At 44.8% G+C, this 27,941-nt stretch overlaps 1 protein-coding gene across 1 annotated transcript; it reads left to right on the top strand.

The window, feature by feature from the left end:
• The first annotated feature begins 493 nt into the window (after positions 1 to 493).
• On the top strand, positions 494 to 26,772 carry ACOT12 (acyl-CoA thioesterase 12). The gene is given in 16 exon segments (XM_085567212.1): positions 494 to 655; positions 3,803 to 3,872; positions 7,091 to 7,151; positions 8,085 to 8,186; positions 10,105 to 10,237; positions 13,623 to 13,773; positions 16,315 to 16,434; positions 17,045 to 17,195; positions 18,936 to 18,991; positions 19,348 to 19,408; positions 20,636 to 20,719; positions 22,468 to 22,601; positions 24,106 to 24,234; positions 25,205 to 25,331; positions 26,092 to 26,220; positions 26,223 to 26,772. Coding segments are annotated over 16 exon segments (1,641 nt in total). The 5' UTR covers positions 494 to 546; the 3' UTR covers positions 26,247 to 26,772.
• The last annotated feature ends 1,169 nt before the right edge of the window (positions 26,773 to 27,941 follow it).

The raw sequence follows: 27,941 nt of genomic DNA, 5'->3' as shown, positions 1-27,941 counted from the left end.
CCCCTCACCCGGTCCCCATTCCCCTCACCCGGTCTCCTTTTCCCTCATCCCGGCCATCCCTTGCCCCTCACCCGGTCCCCATTCCCCTCACCCGGTCTCCTTTCCCCTCAGCCGGTCCCTTTCCCTCCCCCGGTCCCCTTCCCCTCACCCGCTCTCCCTTTCCCTTTCCCCTCACCCGGTGTCCCTTTCCCCATCCCCTCCCCCGGTCCCTTTTCCCTCCCCCGGTCCCTTTTCCCTCCCCCGGTCCCTTCCCCTCCCCGCTCTCCCTTCCCCTCGCCCGTTCTCCCCATCCCCTCCCCGCTCTCCCCTCCCCGCTCTCCCTCCCCGCTCTCCCTCCCCGCTCTCCCCTCCCCGCTCTCCCCTCCCCGCTCTCCCTTCCCCTCCCCGCTCTCCTCTCCCCTCCCCGCTCTCCCCTCCCCGCTCTCCCTCCCCGCTCTCCCTCCCCTGCCCGCTCCCTGCCCTCGCCCGTCCCGCCCCGCTCTCCCGGTGCCCGTGCGGGCCGTGCCGCCGCTGTCCGGCGGCGCCGGGCGCGGCTCGGTCCGGCCCATGGCCGTGTCGGTGAGCCGGGCCGTGCTGCCGGCCCACGCCGGGCCCCGCGGGCAGCTGGGCGCGGGGCCGCTGCTGCGCTGGGTGGACGCGGCCGCCTGCCTCGCAGGTACGGCAGCGGGCCCGGGAGGGACGGCCCGGGGAGCCTGGGGAAGGGCCGCCGGGAGGGACGGGTGGCGGTGGGCATCCCGTCCCGCCCCGGGCCATCCCGGGCCATCCCGGGCCATCCCGGGCCATCCCGGGCCATCCCGGGCCATCCCGGGCCGCTGCACGCAGCACCGGGCAGACGCTGCTGGGACGGCGCCGGTGGGCTGCGCTCCGCACCCTCCGCGGGCGATCCGCTCAGTGCTGGCTGAGAAAGTTGTTCATCATAGAACCGCAGAATGCCCTGGGCTGGAAGGCACCCACAGGATCACCCAGTCCCACCCCTGCCCTGCACGCACCTCCCAAATCCCCCCTGTGCATCCCTGGAGCTCTGTCCAAACACTCCTGGAGCTCTGGCAGAGCCTCTGGGGGAAGAACCCTTCCCTCATCTCCAGCCTGACACAGCTCCATGTTCAGATGGAACTTCAGGGCATCATTTTCTGCCTGCCAAGCAGAGCCTGATCCATGCTCCGACACCCTTTCTGGACATTTGTGCATGAGAGCCCCTCTCACGCATCTCTTCCCGAGGCTGAGCGGACCCAGCTCCTTCAGCCTTCCCTGGTGAGGAGGATGCTCCAATCCCCCAGTCATTCTGCTAGCCTGCACTGGCCCCACTCCAGGAGCTCCACGTCTCTCTCTCGAGGAGCCCAGGAGATCTGGGGTCCCGTTAGGAGCAGACACCACGAGGTGAGGCGTCAGATGGCACGGGAGGGCGAGGATGGTGGTAGGAACGTGAGGATGAGGAGAATTTTAAAAAGGAGCAGCAGAAGCGAAGAAAAGAGTTGGTAAAAGATAAGTAAGAGAAGGAAGAAAAGTACTAATTTAAGATTAGTAATCTAGCAATGTGTGCCAAAAAGACGGAAAGGTGCCACTGCCTGGGCAGGGGATTGGACTAAAGGGTCTCCAGAGGACTCCTCCAGCCCTAACTATTCTGGGATTCCGCGGTTCTGTGAAACAACCACAAATCCAGCCAGCGCGCAGAGCACTCCGTGTCTGCCTGTATCGCGGCTGCAAAGCTCCTAAAACCCGCTCGCCAGCTTGTGCAAGTGGCTGGTGAGCGCGGTGAGCGCAGGCTGCGGGGGCAGCACGGCGAGAGCCTGGCAGCGAGCTGCGGTCCCGGGGCGCGGTCCCGGGCACGACCCGAGCCTGGCGGCGCTCCGGAGCCCCTGCGGGTGCGGGGTGCGGGTGCGGGGTGTTGGGGTGCGGGGTGTTGGGGTGTTGGGGTGCGGGGTGTGGGGTGTTGGGGTGCGGGGTGTTGGGGTGTTGGGGTGCGGGGTGTTGGGGTGCGGGGTGTTGGGGTGCGGGGTGTTCGGGTGTGGGGTGTTGGGGTGCGGGGTGTTGGGGTGCGGGGTGTTGGGGTGTTGAGGTGTGGGGTGTTGAGGTGCGGGGTGTGGGGTGTTGAGGTGCGGGGTGTTGGGCTGTTGGGGTGTTGAGGTGTGGGGTGTTGGGGTGCGGGGTGTTGGGGTGTTGAGGTGCAGGGTGTTGGGGTGTTGGGGTGCGGTGTGTTGAGGTGCGGGGTGTTGGGGTGCGGGGTGTTGGGGTGCGGGGTGTTGGGGTGCGGGGTGTTGGGGTGTTGGGGTGCGGGGTGTTGGGCTGTTGGGGTGTTGAGGTGTGGGGTGTTGGGGTGTGGGGTGCGGGGTGTTGAGGTGCGGAGTGTTGGGCTGTTGGGGTGTTGAGGTGTGGGGTGTTGGGGTGTTGGGGTGTTGGGGTGCGGGGTGTTGGGGTATGGGGTGTTGGGGTGCGGTGTGTTGAGGTGTGGGGTATTGGGGTGCGGGGTGTTGGGCTGTTGGGGTGTTGAGGTGTGGGGTGTTGGGGTGCGGGGTGCCCGGCTGACTGTCCCCAGCGCGGTGACCGCGGCGGCTGCAGCGCCGTGCCCGACCGGGCTCAGCACCCACAGCCAGGACCGCCGAGGGAGCACCAAGGGAGCACCGGCTCCCCTAAAGGAGCACGCCTCTTCCTTCAGGTGTATGAAGGAGTGATTCCATTTCAGCCTTTTTAACCCTCGGAAGTGATCTTTGAGGAGAGACCGTGCTTTCCCCGCGTATTTGCAGAGAGAACTCTTCAGATTTTGAGATAAAAGCTCTGTTTTCTCTGAGCTCCCCTTGTGATGCTCACTAAAAATACGGGGCTGCTTGGGAATGAGAGCTCTTCTTGCCTGTTGTGCAGCGCTATTCTCCAGGCTTCCTGTTGGTTCCCTCTCTTGCCTCTGTCACTCAGGACTTTGGAGCAGAGGTTGTCTGTGTTCATACAGCTCCTGGTTCACTGCAGATCTGCCTTTTGACTCGAAGCTCTAGGTGCTAAGGTCAAATAAATAATATATCATATTAATTTGCTACAAAACTTAACGATGAGGTGATTAAATATTAACAGTAAATAAAATGCTTACCTTTTCCAGATTAGCTTTCATAATTAATACAAAAAGCGTGTGTTCTTTCTCACAGCCAAATGTATCCCAGGGAGATGACTAATGTTCAAATTTAGGTGAAAACACTTCACAGCAGGTGGATTCTGGTTTTGAATTTTCTAAATCTTGTTTGTCTTAGTTTTTATTTAATTCCTGCATTTTTGGTGCAGCTTTAAGGACATGTACTTAGTGCTTTACACTGATGTGACTGCACTAATAAACTAAGATTTTTACCTACTAATAAGTAGGTTTTTCTCAGCTGACATAAAATTTCCCCACTGGATTGCTCTAGCTGATGCTCATGACATATTGTTTTGAGGGAGAATGATGAGCTTTCTATGAGCTTGGTAACACTTTGTGACTCTTCCTGTCATTCAAAATGCTTGTTAAGGCTCTCTTACCAGAATGCTCATTTTTAGAAAAAGACCTTAGGTAGAGGTTTTCAAACTGAGTAAGGTAGTTGCTATCATCCAGTCTTGTCTCCTGATGTTACCCATAAAAACAAACACCCTTTACAAGAGATTAATGATAAAACACGTAAAGTTTTACCTTATTTGCCATCTCATTTTTCCTAAGGGGCGCCCTGCAGAGCTGCATTACGGTGTGCACGGGAAGAAGCAGGATCTGCCTGCCAGGCACCAGCCCACAGGGGAATAGCTCCCTGCAGGTCCAGAGTGGTAACTGTGTGCCCCTGTGTCTCTTTTGAAGCTGAGAAACATGCTGGGATGTCCTGCGTGACAGCGTCCATGGATGACATTCAGTTTGAAGAGGCTGCCAGGTACAGACCAGTACTGACAACAGTCAGGTGTTTTCGTTCTGCACGTTCTTATTTGGCAGAGATAAACCAAAGCATTATAAAATGGGAGATAGCAGAGCCGTGAACTCACCACAGTCACAGGGCTAAGTCTCAAAACTGTTCTTTTCTACCTGTGGCAGCCTGGCCCACCCAGAGAGCAGACCCATCTCACAGGGCAGAAATAAACTTTTGTTAACTTTACTTGGCACTCTGGTGAGAAACTGATGGCCCGGTGGTCTCTGGCTCTAGGGAATGGCTGCAGGCCATTGTTTATCTCTGTTAAATAAGGAAATACTATAAAACTTACTGTTAGCAGTGTTTTTATTGTTGCAAGGTCTCTTTCAGTTAATTTCTTAACATCTTTTTCTTTCAGCTATTTTAGAAAAAAAAGATAAATGGTTTACATTCACTGCACACTGAATTAACTGAGTCTGCAAGATAACACAGGACTGAACTTGTTTTACCACTTTTTCATGGTTTCCAGTGGGATAAAAGACACCATAAGAGGAAATAGGACCTTTATTCCTAAACCATACCTTTACAGAAAGCTAAAGCCATTTCTTTGTGGGTTTTGTGTGGTTTTACAATCTGGGAATTAATGAGTGGTTAGATGGGATAGGCCTGGTTGCACGGAGCAGTGCACATGCAGTTGTGGCTGTGAACAAAGCAACACTGGCTGCCAGACATACAGCTGATGGCACTTAAAAACTGTTCATAAGTGTAAAATAAGCATCTACTCAAACTCGAGGCTGTTAGAGCAGTGTCATTAGAGTAAGAACTAAAGCCAGTGACAAAGAAGAGAATATGATCATACTGAATCTGGAACTCAGGATTTCTTGGTCTGTTTCACAATATTGAAGTGTTTGTCCTGCCTTGATTTGCTCTGTGTCAGGGTAGTGTTTCCCTTTCAGGTGTAGTAGTTCAGAGTTAGTAGCTTCAGAACACTTTTCTATCTTGTTTCTTGAGAATAGAGCTTCTGGAGTACGATGAAAACACTTGTTCTTCCAAATTTGTTTCCAAACAGTTCTAGCTCTTCTCTCACTTGTAATACCAATGTTCCATTTGTAACAAGAATTTCAGGTAGAAATCTTGTAACTGTAAAAAAAAAATTATTTAAGAAATTATTCTTCTCTGCCAGGTCATCCCTAACATCTTTCTTGTAGCTTACTGTGCAATTTCCTAAATTTTGCCAGATCTAGTTCATTACACAAACATCTTGCATAAATAAAAGAGTTCTTGCTTCTCTCTCTGGTAAATTAATAAGATGGTTTTTAAGTAAGTGGCTTACTGTAAGGTTTATTTACCTAAACCAGGTTACTAAATGTTCTGTAGGAATTAAGTCTTCTGTGCTTATTTCAGCTGAGGTGTAAACAGAAATTGTCACAAATCTGTGTAGTTCAAAACTTAGCTTTATACCATGATAACCTCTTCCTTTTCTTGTAAATACACAGCAGCTCAGGGGTACTGATTTTCAATTACATCTGATTTAAAATTGCATTTATTTGTATTTTGTTAGTGTTCCTTATGTGAGCGACAGTCAGTTCATCCTGGGGAGTTTCTGACAGTTTTAAGTGGAAGTGTGCTGCCCTGTGACTTCTGCCCCTCCATATCTGTAGCTCTGAACACTCTCATTTCTGGGAGGGAGCTGGTGGCTCCCTTAGCTACACAGGTGGGAGCAATTGCCTTAACAGTTCTGCTTTTTATTTGCAATGAATAATTCAAAAGCTGCTTCTGAGCATCTTCTGCAGAAGCTGTTGAGGGCTGTGAACCTGCAGATGGTCTTAGTTCTTTGCACTGACCATTTTCCCACCCAAAGGATTCCACTGCTGTTCTTGGGTGAGAGCAAGAAAGAGAAAATTGCTGTGCAGTTTGTTGTTCCTCTCAGGTCCTCTGGAGGAGCAGGTTTCCTATTTCCTATTATTTCCTATTTCCTATTTCCCATTCTAGTGGAATTTCTGCAGTGGAATAAGCAATTTAAGTAAGTCTTTACCTTTCAATGTCCCAGCTTCATTTATTTAAATTAGGAAGCAACTATTATTATTATTTTAAATAAACTGGGGTAATAACTGTGCAAAATCCTTTGCAGTGAATGTTTTGTCAGTACCCAAGTGCTCTAAGTTACATTTTACTTCAGTCCTGGCTGTAATTAGCTCCACTTTTCCTGCCCCGGGGCTGCTCTTTAGCATTTGTGGCTCGGTTTGAATTCCCTGGAGGCAGTGGCCTGACACCCTCCTGCTTTGGCTGTGGCTCTGTTTTACCCTGCACACTGTGTCCTTTCACTTCCTGCTCAGTGGGAGGAAAATTGAGGGCAAACTGCCTTCCTTCCACCCCCTCAGCACTGCTTGGGGCTGGCATTTGAGGGGTTTGGAAGCAAGGTTTGCTCCTGCTATCAGCATGGAGCAGGTGCTTTAGGAATTCTGGAAGGAAAGAAAATATTTCCTCATTTAAATTTGTTTTGATGACATAGTAACAATAATTTTAAATAATAAAATAAATAATGTAATAAAAATTTAAAATATAGTAAAATAATACATAATATAATGAAATCACACTAGATAATAATCTAGTATTCTAGAATCTCTAGTATTTTTACTAGATAATAAAGTAAAATTTCCGTTTTGATGTTTTATGTAGGTAAATGAGGAAGAGTGGTTTTCAGAGGGATGATGTTAGCACAGAAGGGACCAACAGTCCTGTTCTTGGCCAAGACTGGGAACATGAACTCTTTCCCCATCCTTTAGAGATGTCCAAGAGCACTTTTTCCTGGAATTATCTCCTCATGTGCACATACCTGTGTGCCAGAGGTGCTTGCAGAGTGTATCTGAGTGCCCCTGCAGCTAGTTGTACTCAGTGATTTGGTGCTGGATGTGCTTTTGAGCAAAAGCCAAAATTTCTGGGTGTACCTGGAGCACACCTGCCATCAAGCAGACACCAGCAGAGAGAAGGACTATTGCCATTAAGGTTGTGCAGGACTCTGAGTGGCTGTAATTTTATTGACCAAGTCTGACTGCTGAACAACAGTGTTGAATTGAAAACAGTGAAAAATTCACTTTTTTTTCAGTGGATTTTCAGTGCAGTGTGGAAGACACAGACTGATTAATGAGATGTTCTTCACTACTTTTAGGAGTATACAGAGAGGCAGATTCAAGCCCTTATAAAGCTTCATGTTTGCCTGCAATAAGTCTTACTCTTCTTAACAGGGTTGGACAAATTATTGTCATCAGAACAAAGGTGAACAGAGCATTCAAAACCAGCATGGAGGTAAGAGATCACCTCTATTTTCTCTAAAGATCCTGAGCAGAGGTGGGAGCAGCAGAGGAGCACAGTGTGGGTCCAGGTTTGCCTGTTCCAGATATTTGCAGGTATCTGGACAATAGCCCTGCCTAATGGCACTGCTTTCAGAGTGTTACAGTTGTGTGTTTCCTGTAAAATAATCCATGTCAGGGTAGCAACTGGGAATTAAAGCCTTTTGCAGGTGTAGTGGGCAGGGTGGGATTGGTCCAGCCCAGATCCACAGAGTAGGTGGAGTTCAAAGCATTTTTGAAACCTCTGATACAAATGTACATATCTCAGGTGTACGGTGATCTTAATCTTTGTGCTGCAGTCAGTATGCAATGCCAATCACTTCAAATCAGAAATGAACTTTGGGCGTGCTCTTTTTACATTGTGCCTTTGTCCAATTCCCATTGTTGTTAATGGGAATGATGCATCTCACAGGTAATGTATTCCAAAAGTTTCTAAAAATTAGAAAAAAATCAGAATTTTGATGTGTGTCAAGCCTATGCCACAGGATCAAATCCAGTGTTTCACATTCAAGTGTTTCATTGTGCTTTGAACCCCTAAACACACTTTTTTTGCATGTACAGATCTTAGAAACTGATTCAGATGGTGACTCCAAGTGCCAGAGAAGAAAATGGAAGGAAATATCCATATAACTACATTAAGAGTCTTTCATGTTTTTTGTAATTTTACCTCACAAATTATGCTGAACAAAGAAGTTGTGATACTGAAAAACTTTCAGAGCTGACTTAATTTTGTGATGTCTACAGATATATCAGTGATTAGAACACGTTTTTTACCTTTTTTCTTTTGGTGTAAGGGACTGATAAAAACTGCACTGTATTGTCTCAAATCAACTGACAATGATGTAAATATCTTTTTTGTCTCCTCTCTCCACCACTTTCTTCCTTGTAGGTTGGCATCAAGGTGACAGTACAGGATGTTTTGACTAAAGCTGAAAAGATTGTGAGTGTGGCATATGCAACATATGTGGCCAAACCAGTAGGTGGTGGAAAGGTATTTTTCCTGTTTCCTCCTAAGCTTGGAGTGACTGAGTTTCTATGAAATAACCCAACTTTTCTGGTTGTGAAGCACAGCAGAAACACTGTTTATTCTGATCAGTGATAGGAAAAAAGCATGAAGTCCAGACTTTATAAGGTAGAGTTTGGGGGTTTATTTCTAATTCGCTTATCTGAAATGGTTAGGTTGTTGTTGTTTTTATTATTGTTTCTATTTTCTTTTGCAAACTTGTTCATTATAGAAGTGAGGTCTTTGTGAGGGCTACAGTAATGACTGAAGCAAGCAGTGGAAGGGAGATCCTTGTGAGTCTCTTTCCTTTTCAGAAGCTGATTGCAGGGTGGGCTTTTTCATCCTTCACTTCCCCTCTTGGGGAGGTTGTTCAGACATCACTGTTCAGACAGAAGACATTATTTTAAAGCTCACTTCCAATCTAAATTGGTTCTTTGCCATTTCTGTTGATTAGTTTTCACGCCAGGGCTGTTTCTTCTCCCCAGTGCTTGGTTCCCTGGAAGTGTTTGGAAATCAGTCATGGTACCACTGGCCTTCACATCACTGTGCCAGACAGGCACAGTCCTTTTAGAGTCTTCTTGTGAGGAAGGCCAAACCTTCCTCAGACTCTCTTAATAATCTCCCTTTGCATGTGAAACTCGACTTTCCTGAATGTGACACCATGGATCTGACTTTCCTGTCTCACTGCTGTGTTAAGACAGCGCATGTGGCAGTTAAACATCCACTGGAGGCTGGCAGAGTCCTCCCATGAGCAATCAGCACATCCAGTCACTACTGCTCTCTCTTCTGAGGACGTGGCACAGTTTGGAGAAGAAACAGACTGGAGCAGTTTTACTAAAACTAAAGCCCAGCTCTTGTCTCTGAAGGGCTAATGGCTAAATTGCTACCCTGATAGCATTAAAATATTATCAAGAATTGTTTGTTATTAGTTTGATCTCATACCATAACATAAACCTGTTTACCTTTTGCCCAAATTTCTGGGGAGATTAATTCAGGATTAAATTGGTGATGATTAACTAAGATTAGGTTTAAGACAGGAAGGTCCCAGAGGGAGTTTGAGAGTTCAGTTCAAATTCCATCACAAACTAAAGTCTCAAAGACATTGAAGAGTATTTTTTTCAAATCCACTTTTCTGAACAACTGTTTCTAAAGTTGTACAGAGACAATCTCAACATACCTACCATCTTAATTTTTCAACTGGGCCACCTGGGAAAATCTAAAAAGCTCTTGAAAGGACTGGACAGGAGGCAATGACACTCCAGGAGAGTTAGAGGGAAGAGTCAAAAACTGAGAAACATTAGTGGCAGCACTGCAAGACACAAAATGTGAATTTATCTGTGGTGCACTGCTTTGTGCATTATTTTAATGCTTCTGAGGCCAGGCCTTCTAGACAAATGTCACAAGTGATTGTTCAGTGTCGCCTCTGGTGTAATTAACCAAATGTAGTAATTTTCTTCAGCCAGTACAAGTTTGGAGGCTGTTTGTCATTGAACTGACATACAGGAATTTGCACACCACTGACCACTGCACCTGAATTGTTTTCTGGTTCAAAAATTCAAAAATGTTATCCTCATAAAAATTCTATCATCATTTTCATATTAAGTTTATATTTTTCTGTCTTTTTTTTTTTTAATGAGAACTGTCTTAAATACTGTGTGCTCTCATGGGTTTGTATTTAGAAGCAAAAAGCACTTTGGCATTGACTTTTAATGAATGATTCTGAAAGAATAATGCAGAATCTCTTTAACTTTATACTCTGTGCTAGTTGTATTATTAAACTTGTCATCTTGGGCAGCTGATAGGAAAAAGTTGTAGAAAATGCTGATGCCATTTTAAGTTCAAAGTGTGCTTTGTTACGATTGTGAAATTCAAAACTGTTGTGGTTTTCCCCTCTCCTTTTGCACAGGTTGAGTTAAAACCTGTACAGCTTCTGTCTGCAGAAGACCACCTGGAGCACAGCCTGGCTATTGAGAGGAGAAGAATCCGTCTGGGCTATGCCCAGGTCTTTCAGAAGCTGATGCAGGAGAGCAATAAGGAAGGTGATTTCTGTATTCAGCACAGAAGGTGGAACAAACACTTATGGGCAGCTGGAAGGAAAGAAAAAAGCAGACAAAACATCTCCTTGGGGTTGTGGTGTCAGGTAGAAAAGTCTGTGCCAGATTTGTGGATAGAGGTCCAGAGGTGTGTTAGGTGTGTTATTAGTTACTCTAATAGAGTATTTCTTTGTCTCTCAGAAATTCCAGGTGTAAAAACACAGGGCTGCAGGCCAGGTGTGCATTGAGTAGATGTGAAATGCAGATCTTCACGTGGTTCTGTGTGTGAGGTTCCTCAGCTCACACAGAACTCAGCAATAAACACAGCAATAAACCTCTGTGCCACTAGTTGTGATGCAGACAGAAGCATGAAATTCATTCAGGTTTGTGGCCGTGTCTTTGCCAGAAAGCAGAGTAAGAACTATGTTTATGTCCCGAGATGATTCCCAACAAGCAGAAGTTTCATTACACGAAGGTCAAAAGAGGTAAAAAAGTTAGAAAAACTAAACAAAGAAACAGGTTCTTTTTTATTTACTGTAGTAATTTCTGTTTGTAAAGAAAGCTGTTGTGTTCCCCCACAAAAGAAATTACTCGGAGCAGTTAAGAAAATATGCTGGTATTTGGAAAATCTGAGCTGCCATGTATAAATGACAGGCATTATGTGGTTTTACTGAGGAGAGATTAAACCTGTTATAAACAAAGATGTAGCATTAACAATTTAGTAAAACTTCGTAGAACTGAAAAGTCTTGCTTGGTACGAGAAAATAAGCTATTTGTCTTCATGGTAACTGTCTCACAGGGCACAGTTTAGTAACCTGAGTGACAAATCAGAGGTCGATGGGTTTTGTCTCCACTGCCTTTCCTGGAAGCTTCTTTGAAGGATGTTATTGTAGCACTAATTCACCTCCTCAAGGAGACTGAAAAAGCAGAGTGCGAGAAGAGAGGAAAGAACATTGTGTGTAAAGCCTGAAAGTGAGGTTTATTTGACAAGTGGATCTTAGGGAACACCTTGAGTAGGTCCAAAGTGCAAGTTAGTCATATGTTTCCACTTACATAATCACAAAGTTAGCTAATTATGGCACAAGTCAAAAGTACCATTCAGGTCAAGCAGCTCCTAGCACAGATAGGCACTTTTAAAATTACTTGATGTAATCTCATGCCTAAATCTTTTCTGCAAAACACAACCAGAAAGAATTGAGATTAGAGTGAGGATGCATGGCTAAACACTTGAAAGTGACATCAGAATGCTCAGGTAATACAAGGTGGTTCAGATGCTCATTTCAGTCATTTCACTCAGGTGTTGTCTCAGGCAATCACAAGATTTGCAACAAGGTGAAATAATCGTGTCCTGCTCTAATCTTAATTAAACATACCTGTACAGGTGCCCATTACACAGAGTGCAGAGCCTTTGGCAGACAGCTGAGGTGGTGCTGAACTGCTCTGACAGCCCTGGAAAGGCCTTGCTGGCAGTTCTGAACAGCTCAGCACACACTGCGGCTTCAGCTGCTGCTCCCTGAGCTGGGAGAGGAGCTGCCCCTGACACAGGGACACAGAACTGCCCTGACAGACGGACACAGAACTGCCCTGACAGATGGACACAGAACTGCCCTGACACAGAACTGCCCCTGACAGAGGGACACAAAACTGCCCCTGACAGAGTGACACAAAACTGCCGCTGACACAGGGACACAGAACTGCCCCTGACACAGGGACACAGAACTGCCCCTGACAGACGGACACAGAACTGCCCTGACAGATGGACACAGAACTGCCCCTGACAGACGGACACAGAACTGCCCTGACAGATGGACACAGAACTGCCCTGACACAGAACTGCCCCTGACAGAGGGTCACAGAACTGCCCCTGACAGATGGACACAGAACTGCCCCTGACACAGAACTGCCCAGACAGACAGACACAGAACTGCTCCTGACAGATGGACACAGAACTGCCCCTGACAGACGGACACAGAACTGCCCTGACAGATGGACACAGAACTGCCCCTGACAGACGGACACAGAACTGCCCTGACACAAAACTGCCCCTGACAGACGGACACAGAACTGCCCTGACACAGAACTGCCCTGACAGACGGACACAGAACTGCCCCTGACAGAGTGACACAAAACTGCCGCTGACACAGAACTGCCCCTGACACAGGGACACAGAACTGCCCTGACAGATGGACACAGAACTGCCCCTGACAGATGGACACAGAACTGCCACTGACAGACGGACACAGAACTGCCCCTGACAGACGGACACAGAACTGCCCTGACAGATGGACACAGAACTGCCCTGACAGATGGACACAGAACTGCCCTGACAGATGGACACAGAACTGCCCTGACAGACGGACACAGAACTGCCCTGACACAGAACTGCCCCTGACAGAGGGACACAGAACTGCCCCTGACACAGGGACACAAAACTACCCTGACAGACGGACACAGAACTGCCCTGACACAGAACTGCCCCTGACAGACGGACACAGAACTGCCCCTGACAGACGGACACAGAACTGCCCTGACACAGAACTGCCCCTGACAGAGGGGCACAGAACTGCCCCTGACAGAGGGACACAGAACTGCCCTGACACAGAACTGCCCCTGACAGACGGACACAGAACTGCCCTGACAGAGTGACACAAAACTGCCGCTGACACAGAACTGCCCCTGACAGACGGACACAGAACTGCCCCTGACAGACGGACACAAAACTGCCCTGACACAGAACTGCCCCTGACAGACGGACACAGAACTGCCCTGACACAGAACTGCCCCTGACAGACGGACACAAAACTGCCGCTGACACAGAACTGCCCCTGACAGACGGACACAAAACTGCCGCTGACACAGAACTGCCCCTGACAGACGGACACAGAACTGCCCTGACAGACGGACACAGAACTGCCCTGACACAGAACTGCCCTGACAGACGGACGCAGAACTGCCCCTGACAGACGGACACAAAACTGCCGCTGACACAGAACTGCCCCTGACAGAGGGACACAGAACTGCCGCTGACACAGAACTGCCCTGACACAGAACTGCCCCTGACACAGAACTGCCCCTGACACAGAACTGCCCTGACACAGAACTGCCCCTGACACAGAACTGCCCCTGACACAGAACTGCCCTGACACAGAACTGCCCCTGACACAGAACTGCCCCTGACACAGGGGTGTGGGCATGCGCTGAGGGCTGGCAGCAGCAGCTCCTGGGAGAACAGAGCAAATGTTCAGCTTCTTGTTGCTTCCCTTGTAAACCACAAGGCTCTGCTGTGCCTTTCTATTTTTCTTTTTTTTACTGAGTCTGAAGCAAACTGCTCTCTTCACCAGGTGTGCTTTCTTCTGAAAGTTTTCACTGGTGCACTGCTGCTGTGTTTCAGATACTTTAGAAGAGAAAGATGCAGTTTCAACTGAGCATACTCATGTACAGAGCACTGAGCTTGTCCTGCCTCCTCATGCAAACCATCATGGAAACACTTTTGGTGGCCAGATCATGGCTTGGATGCAGACAGTGGCAAGCATTTCAGCAAGGTACTTTCATACAGCATTGTCTGTGTGTGTGGTTCTAAGTGGATGTGCTTTTAATGTCAAAGATTTCACGGGGATTTATTTTATGAAGAATACAGACCCAGGCCTTTGTGACTTGTTTCCTTCTCACATTACAGGAGGCCTTTGAACTATTTAAGTGGTACATCTCCCACGGCTTGCCATGACACTGAGACTCACATTTTTCTGTTGCACATACAGAGCCTAAGGCAAAAGAGGCTGTGTTACCTTCCTGGGAATCTCTGCAGAAAGCTAACATTGGACACAGGAGCAGAAACCTGCCCTCCTTTGCTTGGTGCACAGTTTTAGAAACAAAGTTAGTTGTTTAATCAGGATAAAGCCAATACTCTCCCTGTACCAAGTGACATCCAAAAATGAACAGCCTGCTAGAACTTAGTCTGCAAATCCTCATGATGCCAGAAGACAAATAAGTCAGAGAAAAAGGATCCACAAAAACAGGCTCTGTTTTGTTTCTGGTGTGCACACAGAATGGATGCATAACCCTCAGCAAGTCACTTGACCTTTCAGTCCCTCTGAGTTGCGCATCCTATGGCTTGCAACAATTTTAGCAGTTTAAAGAGCTGGGGCATCTTCAGGTAAAAAGAACAGAGTATGTTTTGTGACAATGCTTGTCAGTGTGACCCAGGCACATAATCACTTAATTCCTCTTCCCTGGAGTCAAGCCGTTGTTTGTCTCCCTTCCTGGTCCTGGACGCTGCACAAAAGCTCCTTTGTAAGCAGTACTCAAGTTTCAGTCTGAATTCTCCTTGCATACCGAGTGACCTAATTCACTGCAGGGACATTAGATATGTTTTCCCTTTTTATCTTTAATAATTAAATGGCTTCTCCATTCATTATTCATATGGTTTTGATTTGTAGCCAGTGGTTGTACTGATAACAACAGATTTTCTGTAGTGGTTGGATAAACAACTTGTTTTAGTAACAACAGAGTGCACTGACCTTACCCCCACATGCAGTTCCAGTGGCTGGAAGGGACTACTGCAGTTTTTTCCTATAATATGACTCAGAATATTTACCTGTTTTCATCTGATAAATTTTACCTTGTGGAAGTCACATTTAGATTTAAAAAAAGGGAGACATCAGCAAATGGAGTACCGGAAAAATTTTCTTCCAACTAATTAATGTCAAACATGATTACTCATGTTAAAATTTCAGGAATAATAGCTGGTGTCAGAGGCTGGTTGAAAGCAGAGATTATGTAGATTTTGCTTGAAAAGTAACTACTTTCACTATGAACTTTCCTTTAAAGGCTACTCACTCTCCTTCTCACCTCCCCACCACCTTTCTTTGGTCAATACATGAAAATCTTGCAGATAGCAATAAAACCATTTGAATATTAGTAATATTATCTTGAACTTGATGGATACTTCCTTATTCTTTACATTTTCAATAGAAGCATTCAGGGTGTACTTCTGCAAGAAAGAAATGAATATTTAAGTCTGATTTCTGGTTTGTTCCTCTCCTCATCATTATTGTGTTTGCATCTTTAGAGTGAACATTGTAAATAAAATCAACACTTAGCATTTAAAATCAGAGGAGCAAATTATTTTAATTTAATTACAAAGTAATTCAAATGTATTAGACTATTGAAGAGATGTCCCAGTCAGTTAATTAGCTGCAGATAATTGTGTGCATTTAACAATCCCGGTACATTAGTTTTCAAAGTGCAGTTGAGTTAAGAGCTAGAAGTGCTACAAAACTGTGTTTTCATTTAGAAAACTTCACCATGGAACAATCTATCCTAGATGTGCACATGGGCTCCTTACTGAGAGCAGTGAGTTGCCTCAGAGGCTAAAAATAAATGTCATATGTTGTATTTTGTCCCCCCTTCCTGTGATGCACAGACATCCCAGTAGAAAGTGAGGGGCTTTGACTGCATGCAGAACTGGTGAAGAAAACTGATTTTTTTGCCTGCTCCAGAGAGCTTGGAAATGAGATTCTATTCACACAGACTGCATCTGATATCCATGTGAGAGTTGTTTTATTCTCATTTCATACCACACTAGCAGAAAGCATCTAAAAATGAGCAAAAAGTACAAATATTACGACTAGCTAAATTGACATGGCATTGCTTGGACACTGTCCCTGGTGCTCAGGCTTTCTGCTCAGGTTTCCTTTAATTGTTTAAAGGCTTTAAGGTCTGGCATTTTTACAGTGCTCGGGAGCCTGCTCCCCGTGCAGTCCTACAGAAATTAATGGAACTGTGAGGTAAGTGGTTACCCTGTAGGTAAGGGCTTCATGGTCTGGCTTTAAGAGAGGGCAGTCTCAAGCTGTGGGAATTAACTGGTGTTTGTAAAAGGCGTTGGAAATGAAGCAGCACGACCTGAGCGGCGTTATGATGGTTGGAGCTCGCGTTCCATGCTCTTGACCAGGCTGGCATGGAGTAGATCAGTGTGATTTAGTGACCCCCAGGTCCTGCAGACCCTGTTTCTGTGGTCAGCCAGGCTGGCGGTGCGTTTAGCACCACTGTGTGTTTTGGTCTGTCTCTCTGGCTTTCTGTTTCAGCCGCCTGTGCCGCTCACACCCCGTGCTGAAGGCAGTTAACATGTTCAAATTCTGGGGGCCATCCTTTGTGGGTGACCGCCTGGTCTTCAATGCCATTGTCAACAACACTTTTCACAACAGGTAAAACTCCTCATCTGTTGTCTCCCTGAGCATCTCCAGCACCACCCTACTCTGTGTGTTTCATGTTTCATCAGTCAGGTTTTCATTAGTGAATTAATTATTTTTCAGGTGTGACTTTGAAGTATGTATCTATATGTATAACTTTATATATGTGCCCTTTTTTTTTGTTGTTGTTTCACTTTTATCATTGGAAGTTTTAAAAAAAAATTATTCTCTGACCTTTCAGTTTAAAGATTGCTTGTCAACAAATTCCACTCCTGCAAATGCAGACAATAAACATTCCTCTGAAATTCAGGGTTTTTCAAGGGCTGAGTTGGTCCCAGGGATTTGATTCTTCAGAAGATGCCAGCTTCTTGCCAGGATCTTCCCATCTTGGCATTTGTTGACAGACTGGGTTCTATTTATTGCTTATTTTTGTTAATGCTATTTAGCTGCTGCCACAGTTTATTTTATTTCAGAAATGTGTCCCTCCAGATTGACTAATTGATTTGCTATGCTATGGATGGTATTTGAGTCACACCTGGAGGTACTGCAGTCCTTTCCAGCATGTCTCAGGGCTGCTTCTGCATCACTTGCAGCAGCTCAGTGTTCATTTAAACTTTCCTTTCAGTGTGGAGGTGGGTGTCCGTGTGGAGGCTTACAACTGCGAGGAGTGGATCAAGGACCAGCCGCGGCACATTAACAGTGCATTCCTCATTTTTAATGCTTTGAATGACAAAGGGGAGCTGCTCACCTTCCCCAGGGTCAAGCCCACCGCTCAGGTGAGCTCTCAGGTGTCAGCACAGCCTTCCTGGGAAAGCAAGCACCGAGCAGGGCACTGCAGTGCAGCTTCTTGTGGGAGAGAAAAGCTCCAAATTAAATGTTTGCCCTCGAGTGAGACGTTTGTTATTGTTAGTTTTGGTCTTCTGTGAGAAATGCATATTTTATGATTGGCTTTTCACAAATATTAAATGGAATACTATATGTATTGTGTTATATTGATTAGAAGTGCTGTATTAAGATTTTAATAGTATGGTAAATGTAGTTTTGTAGTTAAAATAGAAACTATGTATGTGGGTTTTTTTTTAAACAAATGAGATACTCACTTTGAGATAACAGTCACAGAACCCCTAAATCTTCCAGAGAAGACAAATTGATGGTTTTATCAGAAGAAGCTAATTTCTTCAGGCCGTGCTCAGGCTGGAAGACACCGTGGGGATTGAAAGAAAGAGTTGGCATACTCCAGAGAAAGTGTCGTATTTTAAATAGAATGTATGCATAACCATAAAGTATGTATGAATATATAACAGTGTATGGTTTTTAAGGGTGATTCCTTTGTTCACAAAACATGCTTGTCAGGGCTTAAGTGCCCGAGAGCATCCGGACATCTGGAATTCTTTGTTCTTTATTGTCTTGTAATTGTCCTAACTCTAAATTTTTATTACTCTAATTGTATTACTATTTCTATAACCATTTCATAATTATTAAACTTTTAAAAATTGTAAAAACAAATTATTGGCATTTTTCACATCTTCCAAAAGTGAGAGGCTCAGTGGAGGATCCTCATGGCTATAGATTCTATGGTTGATGGGCAGAGAGGAAGAATCTGATGAGTTTGGAGATTTTTACACTTGTCTATACCTTGTGCAAGTTCCACTGACTGTAGATGAAATTTATAAGTATTCAGGGAATAGTTATTTTTGTAAGCCCTTAACAAAAAGGAGAAATAGAGTGAATAAAGAAGTCTGTAGGAATCAAATCTCATGATGTGGGTGGGCTTTTCAGTTCCTTTGACATGGAGATCTCAGTTCATGTTTCCCTGAAAGTGGTTCATGAAGCACTTGAAGCAGTTTGAATGCTATTGTTGAATTATTTGCTGTCGTGACACCTATCACTAATCTTCCTGCTTCAGTTACAAGAATTTTAGAGAGCCAGTGTAGGCAGAAATTAAATTATTTTTTAACATCAGAGACCTTATTTCTTATAGAATGGGAACTAGACAAATGAATCAAGGTGTCTTATGTACTCACTGGGGTAGTAAGTATCACTACTATCCCTTGCAGGCTGTGCCAAGAGGAGAAACTGACTTTGGAAAATAGAATTTTCCTTTGTGCTTTGAACGCCAGATGATGATAAATTGGGTTAATTGTTTATTTGGTGGGTGGCACATTTAGAAAGAGCAGAATGTATGTGGTGCGCTGCCCAGCTGCCACTGCTTTAGGACCACAGAGTACCAGGAGGATGCCACAATGATACAACTCTTCTATCACACTGGTTTTTTTTCAAATTTCAGAGAATATTGCTAAGGCAAAAAATAAACCACCAGTTTACTTGGGTTAGCTTGTGGAAAGGCCATTACACAATTACTCTTTATTTATTATTTATTTATTTTATTATTATTTATTGCTTGTATTACTGCTCTGGCATTTGCCCATCTGTAATAAATAATTTTTAGTTCTCTTTTTTCAGGCTTTGTTCTAAAATAATGAGATGTGTTGCTCTCTGGTTCACTTTTCATGCAGGATGGTGTGAGGAGGTACCACGGAGCTATTGCCAGGAGGAGGATTCGACTCACCAGGTATAGCTGGGTCACTGGCAGGCCTTGATTTTGAAAATTTAATTTCATAATCCTCTAAATGAACTGAACTCTCCTTAAAGTATATATGACTGTTATATGGCTACACTTACAAATAATTTTGTTTCAGTGGCACTGAAATTGTTAGAGGCTACTTTTCTCAAAATTAGTTCGCTCTGGAGGTTATTGTGTTTCACTGTCCTCCTTGGAAAGAAAAAGCAGTTATTGCAAACCAAAAATCGATAAAGTACCTGTATTTAGAAGACACTTAAGCCTATAGAAAGTGATTTTTCCTAGCATACACAAGAGGTGTAAAGAACTAATTTATGCTATTATGTCTCTTTTTAATTATGTTTTAGAAAATGCATGCTATCTGCTAAAGGAGACAAGCCTTCTGATGCCTGGGAGACAAGCAACCAGGTAATCTAGGTGCATAAAAAGCTGTATTTGTGCACCTTCTGGGGTGTGTGAGGCAGCTGTTCAGGCTGTGGCAGTACAGGTGGACCCTCTGAAGCGTTGTGGACTCGTGAGGAACGGATGGGTGTGTAACACAGTGAAATTTCCCTTCTAAACTCAGACAGTAGATGATTCACTACTGATGCAAGGGTAAGTGAAATAGAAAGGATAAAAAAATTGTCTTTAAAACAGACAAGTGGTCCCTTAAGGTCTCCTGTAGATTTATCCCTTAATGTCCCCAGCTGTTATAAAAGCTGAATTCTCCTATAGAGGAAGTAGTTTGGGGTTTTTGTTTCTATCCGGCCACGGAATGTCTGAAAAATTGCAGTTGAATAAGTGCTAAAGGTGGGGGGAGAGATAGCAACAGAGAGATGAACATTGGAATAGCATAAATCTGTGGAATGAACAGTGAAATCATGTTCATTCCCAGATTTCCTGCACTGAGTGTCTCTGGTCTGGACATGCCTGTGTCCTGCAGTGAATGATGTTGAACCTGAATTTAGGTGGATTTATAGATAAGCTAAATGTTGTTTCAGTGTCCAGTTTTTGTGTCTAAAGCAGATTTTTTTTTTTTCTGCAGAACAACTAATATAAATATGAACACGATGCAAAAGGCTTGCTTAAGATTTATTTCCTATGATATCAAAACCTGTCAGTAAAGACTCTAAGGCTGTATTCTCTTTATAGAATGGTTAAATGAGAACTCCATCCATTGTAGCCAAGCATAAAGAATTTGCATTTTCTTTGCTTGTGAGCCTGCTGTGTAAAGCAATTGCTGAGATGGACCCAGCTTGGTAGCAAAGAAGAGGTTAATTTTCGAGTAGATTCTAATTACTTAAGAGGAAGATGGACAAAACCATTAATTCAGTGGTCTGAGAGGTTATCTGTATTGTCTCCCTGGTGGTCAAAGTTGTTCTTCACAGCTTTATAACTGGAGAAGCTGAAAATAATGTTTTATTGTCCTTTAATTAAGATTGTTTTGCCAACAGCCATGTGAGTGCATCGGGAAGCCACTGGAAGTGTTTTAATTCAGGAACTACTGAAGTGTGTTTTCACTTACAAGGAAAATAAACATTTGTTTGCAGTTGAAGCATAATGATGGAAAAAAAACAACAAACCACCTAATTTCTGCAATGTTCAGTGAAATGTACCTTTACCCCTCCATTTTCAGACTCGTGTCTTGTGTTTCAGGCTTATTTGAGTTACAGCAACATAGCTGCACTGACACGCCTGGCAGGAAAACCAGGGTGGGACATAACCAAGACTCTGGATAATGTAAGTGCAGAAAAGAAATTACAGAAATCTGAATGCAAAGCTCCTCCCTGTTTATGGTGTTATAAACCCAAAATCAGTGAGGACACTGTGTAAACCAGTTCTAGCAGAGGAAGATGCTCCTAGGAAAAGCGTAAGGAAGTCAAGGGAAAACCTGGTGTTAACCCTGTTGCAGTGCATGTTTTCCAGAAAATGGAGAGACATCTGGCATCTGCCATGGCTGGTTTCTGAAATGTGGCTAGTGATTGGCAGTTTACTTCAAGATTGTGCAGATCCAGAGCTGCTTTGGGACAATAAAATAAAATACTACTTTTGCAGTATTCTAGTCTGACCTCCTGTGCGTCGCAGGCTATGAAACATTGCTTAGTGACTCTTTCATGTAGACAGTAACATACTTGAGTAAGAGCAGATACAAATCATAAGGAATTCCAGTGATGGCAAAACTGCCAGTGCCATGTTGGGTTGTTCCAGTGGTTAAATATTTCAGTCAACACTGCTGTGCCAAATAAACAGCAGACAACACTAGTGCTGGGAAAAGCAAGCTTGAACCAGCTTGTGGAGACAAGCAGAGATAACAACTGGGGTTGTCCATCCTGGGGAAGGGAAGGCTTTGGGGAGACCTTGAAGCACCTCCCAGTACCTCAGGGGGGCTTACAAGAACTCCAGAGAGGGACAGCACAAGAGGGAATGATCCTAAAATGCTGAGGATTTGTTCCCTTTTCCATGCATCTGGAATGACCCCAAGCTGACTGACAGTTTTTGAAGGTAAAAAATGGCATTCTAATGTCTTTGACACAGAACCACAAAACCTGTAAAGGTTTGGAGATAATCCAGCCTTGCCAGTGTTCATTTAGCAGAGAGGTGTTTTGACAGCTGCACCTCCGGCTTTGTTTTGTGATTTCTCAAGTCTACAAGACTCACAGACATTATTTCAGTTCTGTGCCTTAGAGGAATATTGATGCAGACCTCCTGTAGACAGTTTTTAAAGCTTTTAAGCATTTAATTTTATACCAAACTTAACTTCAGCAAGGTGCTTGGTTGATTATGTTGGGGTTTATTTCCTCTTCCAAGACAGGACAATGCAGAGAAACACAAAATCTATGTTGTTGCAGAAATGCAGCATCTGAAAGATTGATCATTTTTGATGCAGAAAAAAAAAAAAAGACCAATAAAACCTCAGCAGTGATGATGAACCATATGAATTTTTCATTGGAAATGAAAATCTGTTAAACTTCTCAGGATTTAAGAAGCAATAAAGCACATTAATTTGGAAATACAATCTCCTAATTCTAAGCATTCTGTTGTACCCATTCTCTTCCATTATATAGGGTTTGTGGGAGGTGCCAAACCCTTCTTTTCTGTGTTCATTGTTATGTACAGGTTATTCCTTTTGAATTCTCTGTGCTGGGGTTTGGGCCTATGAGTAGAAATAGACCCAAAATAATCCAGGCAAGATAGTACAGATGTAGGACAAGAGAATGCAAAACTGTGATTTTTAAGTAATTATTCAGAGTATCACTAGTTCTGGGTGCTCTGCTTCACAGAAGAGAAAAAGAAGGATATTTTGGAAAGGGAAGTGCTAGGTTGCTCAAGGGGCAGGAGGGCTAGGCCAAGGTGTGACTGATTTGCCTGGAAAAGGCATGTCACATTTCCCAGGAGCTTCTGAAAAATCTGCTTAATGTCCAAAATGCACAACATTTATGCATCTAAACTTTTACAGTAATCATTCCTTGTTGTTTTTTTTTCCCCAGGTGAAAATCTGGACCCACGAGGAGGGTGCTGTGCTGTCATTCAAGGTGGAGATGCAGGTGAAGGTCCCATCCCACGTGGCCTTTTCCCTCCTGTCCGACTTCAGGCTCCGCCAGCGCTGGGACAGACACTTCCTGTGAGCCCCTGCCCCGTTAGGAATAAATTATTGTAGGAGTCTGACATCAAACAGTCATTACTCAAAGTTTTTTTACTGAAGAAGTAAAATTTGGTTTGTGCTGAATCTGGTTCCAACACGCAGAGTGCTCTGTCGAAAGAGAGGGACAGGACAGAGGTTATCCTTTTCTTAAATGAGCACAGCTTCATCCAGTCCTAGACAGGTGTATGTTAAAAGTGACAAAAACCCAAAACAAGTGAAAAAAGAAGTTAAAAGTAAGAACTGAGGTGGATATATTGTGTGTGCTAGCTTTAAAAATTAAGGAAAAGCTGGATTCATTCATGTTTGTTCATTAATTCATTTATGTTGTGCTGGGTTGTGCTGATGCTGAATTTCACTGTACACTCAAAAGTGAGAAATCAAGAAATGGGGTCCTTCAAAATGCATATTTCCAGTAAAACAACATGTTTGGAAGCCTGTATGATTTGAAATAGCTTTTGGAATGGCTCTAAAAGGTGTTTGTGGTTTTTTAAATTTACCTTTTATGGTGTAGAATAATGATTAGAGACAGTTAAATTGAAATTATACTAACTTGATTTGGTGAAGCATTTTCAGTTAATTATTCCATCCTGAGAGATTTTTACCAGAGGCTGGAAGTGGAACCTTAGGGATATTTAAAAATCTACAAACTCTACTGAATTTACAACTTGTAACAAATGAAACCTAAAGAAACACTGCTGATGAGGTGCTGCAGAAAACCGAAATGTTTCTCTGCCTTGCTGCTGGAACATGAAAACCAAAGTCCCAGGGTCAGGGTGGAGCTCATTTTCCCTGAGGTTGTTGGAGGGGCTGCTGCTGCACACACCAGGGCCTGAGTTGTGTGCTGAATGTCTTCACCAATCACCTGTTTTTCAAAGTCTTAAAAGTTCATTAGTAATAAAATAGTTATTAAAAAATAGTAATAAATTTAGAGTAATAAAAATTTGGACAATGAGGATTAGGACACTACAAGAGATTAAAAAGCAAAGAATTACATACTTCCAGTTGTTTTTGGGCACTGAGCTGCCAAAGCCAGGCCTTGTGAGCAAAGGAATAACCGTAAAAGCAACAACCTGTTGCATATTTATATATTCATATATCTCATACATGGTGCATAAATTCCTTGCAAATTAAGAATTTTTCTGTTTTTTGTCAACTCCTTCCCCTTAATCCTGGTGGTTCCATAAAAACAGAGAGAGGGTTGAAGAATGTTTGTCTGTTCTGACAAGGAGGCTGTAACTCTTCAGGTTTTGTGTCACTGTTATACCTGTGCACAGAGTTTCTTGTTTATCTTATCCCTTTCTTGAGCTAGGAAAAAATATCTTACATCACAGAGTTTCTGTTTTACCATTATGTTGTAACCTAAAACTATATTTAACACAGAACTTACGAGAATTAATACAGCATAACTTTCTAACATTAGACATACGATATTCATTCTAATATTTGCAAAAAGCCAATAGTAAAATGTGCATTTTTCACACAGGACGTGCGAGGTGCTGCAGGCTGTGAGTGAAGAGGAGAAGATTTACCACGTTACCTCTGCCCCCATGGCAGGCCACCAGCCCAGAGACTTTGTGATTCTGGTGTCCCAAAGGCAGCCCTGCAGGCCACAGTGAGTATGGCTCTGATTTTCACCCTGGGCACAGCCTGCAGTCCTGTCACCTTGATCTGTGACAAAGATGGCATTTTACTGTCTGAGGTGTGAGATTCCTTTGTTGATGCCCGAGTTTGTACAACCGGATTTGCGTTGCAATGTGAAGGTGCAGTGAAATAAATCCAGAGCATAACAACTTTTTAGCATAGTCCAGTACATTGGTTCTTTGGTAGTGACTCTATGGGAATGGTCTACTAGGAGGGCAAATAGGCCAGAAATCCAAATGGGCAAATAGGGGGGAAAAAATCATGCCCCAGAGAGCTTCCCAGTGGGCTGAAGCATCTACCTGACAGTTTTCTGTTTGTTTGAAGTGACTTTGTACTCCCTTTCCATGTAATTACAGAGTTTTCACTCAGTCAAGGAAGTTCTTGAAACCTCACACATTTATTGTATCTGTAAATTCTGCCAAGTCCCCTGCTCAGTTTAACATACCTTGCTTTTTAAAGTTTTATTTCTTTTTTTTATTAGATCTCCTTTTGTTCTTACATAGTGAAACATGGACAAGTGGAACCTTTTAGTGTATCTCATCCTTCTCTATTCTGTTTCTTTTTTTACACTCAGCAATTATTCAAGTTAGCACTAAAAAGCAGTATTCTGTACTGTGCTTGCTTTCCCCTCCACGGGGGGATTGAATGAGTTTGGATACCTTGACTCTGGCCACATTGGGTAATATATGATGCAATAAACGTGGGCTGAGAGCAGGCTAAATCAAAAAGAAAAGGTGGGGAATGTTCTCTGGCTGCCACAGAGGTCTCCTGGACTGGGGTCTGTGCTGAAGCCTCACTGGGGCTCAGCAGGGTTCTGGCTTTGGACCAGGATCGTTGAAAACGCCGGAGTGCTCTGTCCTCCAGTGACAATGACGTGTTGTGGTCGCTGCCGTGAAGGTTTTCAGCAGGAGGAAGGGTCTGATCTTGTCCCTGCCCTGCAGGGAGCCCTACACGGTGGCCGTGAGGTCCGTGACCCTCAGGGCGGTGCCCCCGAGGCCGGAGTTCTGCAGGAGTGAAATCCTCTGTGCTGGGTTCCAGATCCACAGCGACAGCAGCAGCTCCTGCACTGTGAGTACCCCTGCCCTGGGGCTGCCACCCCACCTGAGCTGACAGCCTGCAGAGAGAACAGCAAAATACATCCAAAAAAGGAGCTCAGTCTGGGTGTGTGGAGTCTGTCTTGCCCAGCTTTGTCTAACCTGTTAGAAACGAGCTCTAACTGAGCACTGGAGGCTGCCCTGCCCCTCCAGAGCAATTCACTGACTCCTAAAACACACCTCTAGAGGATGTGCATTACACTGGTCTCTGGTGGTGTGTCTCTTTTCCACTGACTATAAAGGCCATTAGTTCAATTAGTTCAAATTAAATTCCTTGCTTGAACTTTCATATCCCAGGAATCACAAAATCTGATTCCCATCTCTGGAGCCATGCCAATCTTCTTTGCCATGGGAACGCTAAAACTTTCCCCTTAAGAAAACACATTTCTGAAAACTTTCAGCAGCTCTTTCTGGTTGCAGCTCCTTTTTTTCAGGCAACAGCTTTGTTCACAAAGCACACACACTGAACACGTTATGCACAAGTGTTTCTAGCTGCACTGCTCTGTACATTTACCTGCAGATGCTGGAAGGTCTGAGAGCAGCGAGGATACCCAGATCACTGCAGTGCTGTAAAAAAGGCATGCCTTTTGCAAATTATTGCCTTCAGTTTCAGAAGCACTGTGTGCTTCTATTCATATCCATAAAAGCTGTGGTAGTAATCCAGGCTCTGCAAAAAAAAATTACTAACTTGCAATCCATAGGCTTTTCTGTTTCATTTACTTTTGTTCAAACAGGTGTGTTACTTCAATCAAGTGACATCAGGAGTTGTGCCTTACTTAGCTGCAAATCTTACCGGCTCATCAAAATCCATTGAAGACACTGCTTTGGAGTGCATAAAGTTCTTGGAGCTGGAAGACAGCAAGTGCTGAAGTTAAAAACAGATTTCTGAAGGGACATCTGAAGATTATCAAGCAGTTCTGGTCAAAATTCCTGCAAGGGTGTCGATCATTCTTCTGTAGGTGACTTGCTTCAGATCATGTAGTCAGTATTGGGCTTCAGCCTGAAAATACCTGGTACAAGCATTTTCTATCAAACCAAGCTTAGGCCTTAGGCTCTAAATTCAATCTTTAATTTAAAAAAGATTACGGAACAGATTCTGCTTTTGATTGCATTAATGAATTTTATATAAATGGAGGCAGAACTTGGCTCAGTAGAGCTGTAGTTCATAACAGCATTTCACTATTTTAATGCTACATTAAACAGTGGCACCCAGGCTGTTTTAAAATACCATCCCTTGTAATCTGCAGAAACCAGTGCTACCAAGTGGCTTTGCCTGTGCTCTGACCCGGCTGTGCAGGTCCTTGCACACCATTATTTATAAACTGATTAGTGGCCATGTAAATTAGTGTTTGCTGATGTCTGTACTTTAGTACTTGTCGATTTATGTGTGACTCCCAATAAATTATTGTTTCTGAGGTTACAGATTTCATCCCAGTATTTGGGGTTGCTGTCCTGCATTGCTGGTGGGTTCTGCAGCAGAGCCCTGAGCTCCAGCCTGTGCCAGCTGTGCCAGGCTGGAGAAACACCCAGCAGCAACCCCCGTGTCCAGTCCTCCCCAGCAAACACGGCGATGGCTCCAGGGCTGTGCTGAGGTATAGCTTTAGGTTATAACATAATGTTAAAACAGAAACTCTGTGGTGTAAGGTACTTTTTTACTAGCTCTGCCTTGTGTGCTGCTCTGCTCAGAGCAGCGAGTGTGTCACCAGCATCTGGATCCTGGCGAGGGCCTGGGGGAGAGCTGCAGCACTGCCACTCCGTGTCACTGCAGTGCCACCGGCGCCAGGGTGAGAGCTCTGCCAGCCTGCAGCCAGCCCAGCCTGCTGCAGGGATTTACAGAACCCACCAGCAGTTTGCAGAAGCGTGGCAGGGGTGGCACTGAGCCCTGGGGGTGTCAGCTCTCCGGTGTCCCCTGCCCTGTGGCTCAGTGTGGGCACAGTTCTGCCTGCTGAGCCACGCCAGCGGCTGTGTGCTTCGCTGGGAACACAGAGACAGCCCCCGGCCTCTGGCTCGGCAGCAAGGACCACAGATCAGGTCTGATCTGGATCAGCACTTCCTTCCCGTGGACAGAGAGCAGCACCACTCTGGGAGCCCCTTCCAGAGCCCAGCACCCACCAGGGTGGTGTGCCACCTCCCAGCCCAGGAGGGTGCAGCTCCCTGCCGGCAGCAGCGGTGGCAGAGCAGCCCTGGGCTGCAGAGATAGCCTGGTGAAGAGAGACCCCTAATGCTGGCTCTGGACACAGCCAGCCCAGCACTGTCAATTTATGGCTTTGCGCCTTTTGCAGGTGCTTTCCAAAGCAGCCACACAGGCCTCTGTGCAGCAGCAGTGGGTGCACCTAACCAGAGGTTTTGTCCCGCAGGTACAGCTCAGATTGCTCCGCAGGAGCTGCAGATCAGCCCCTCCTCAGGACTGCACAACCACTGCCTGCACCAGCCCGCACTGGCACCACCAGCACAGGCGGCAAGAGCACATTGCAAAGCCAAGGAGATGGGAAATTACATAAAAAAGGTGCTTTTTAAACAGTATACTTAATTCATACAATGAAAGGGAAATGCTTCTTAAGCTGGGATAAATGTCTGTTGCCAA

This window comes from Lonchura striata, chromosome Z, assembly GCF_050655825.1.
Source record: "Lonchura striata isolate lonStrDom1 chromosome Z, ASM5065582v1, whole genome shotgun sequence".
Lineage (NCBI taxonomy): Eukaryota > Metazoa > Chordata > Aves > Passeriformes > Estrildidae > Lonchura > Lonchura striata.
Note: the sequence above shows the minus strand (reverse complement) of the source record. Positions and strands in the feature narration are given on the sequence as shown.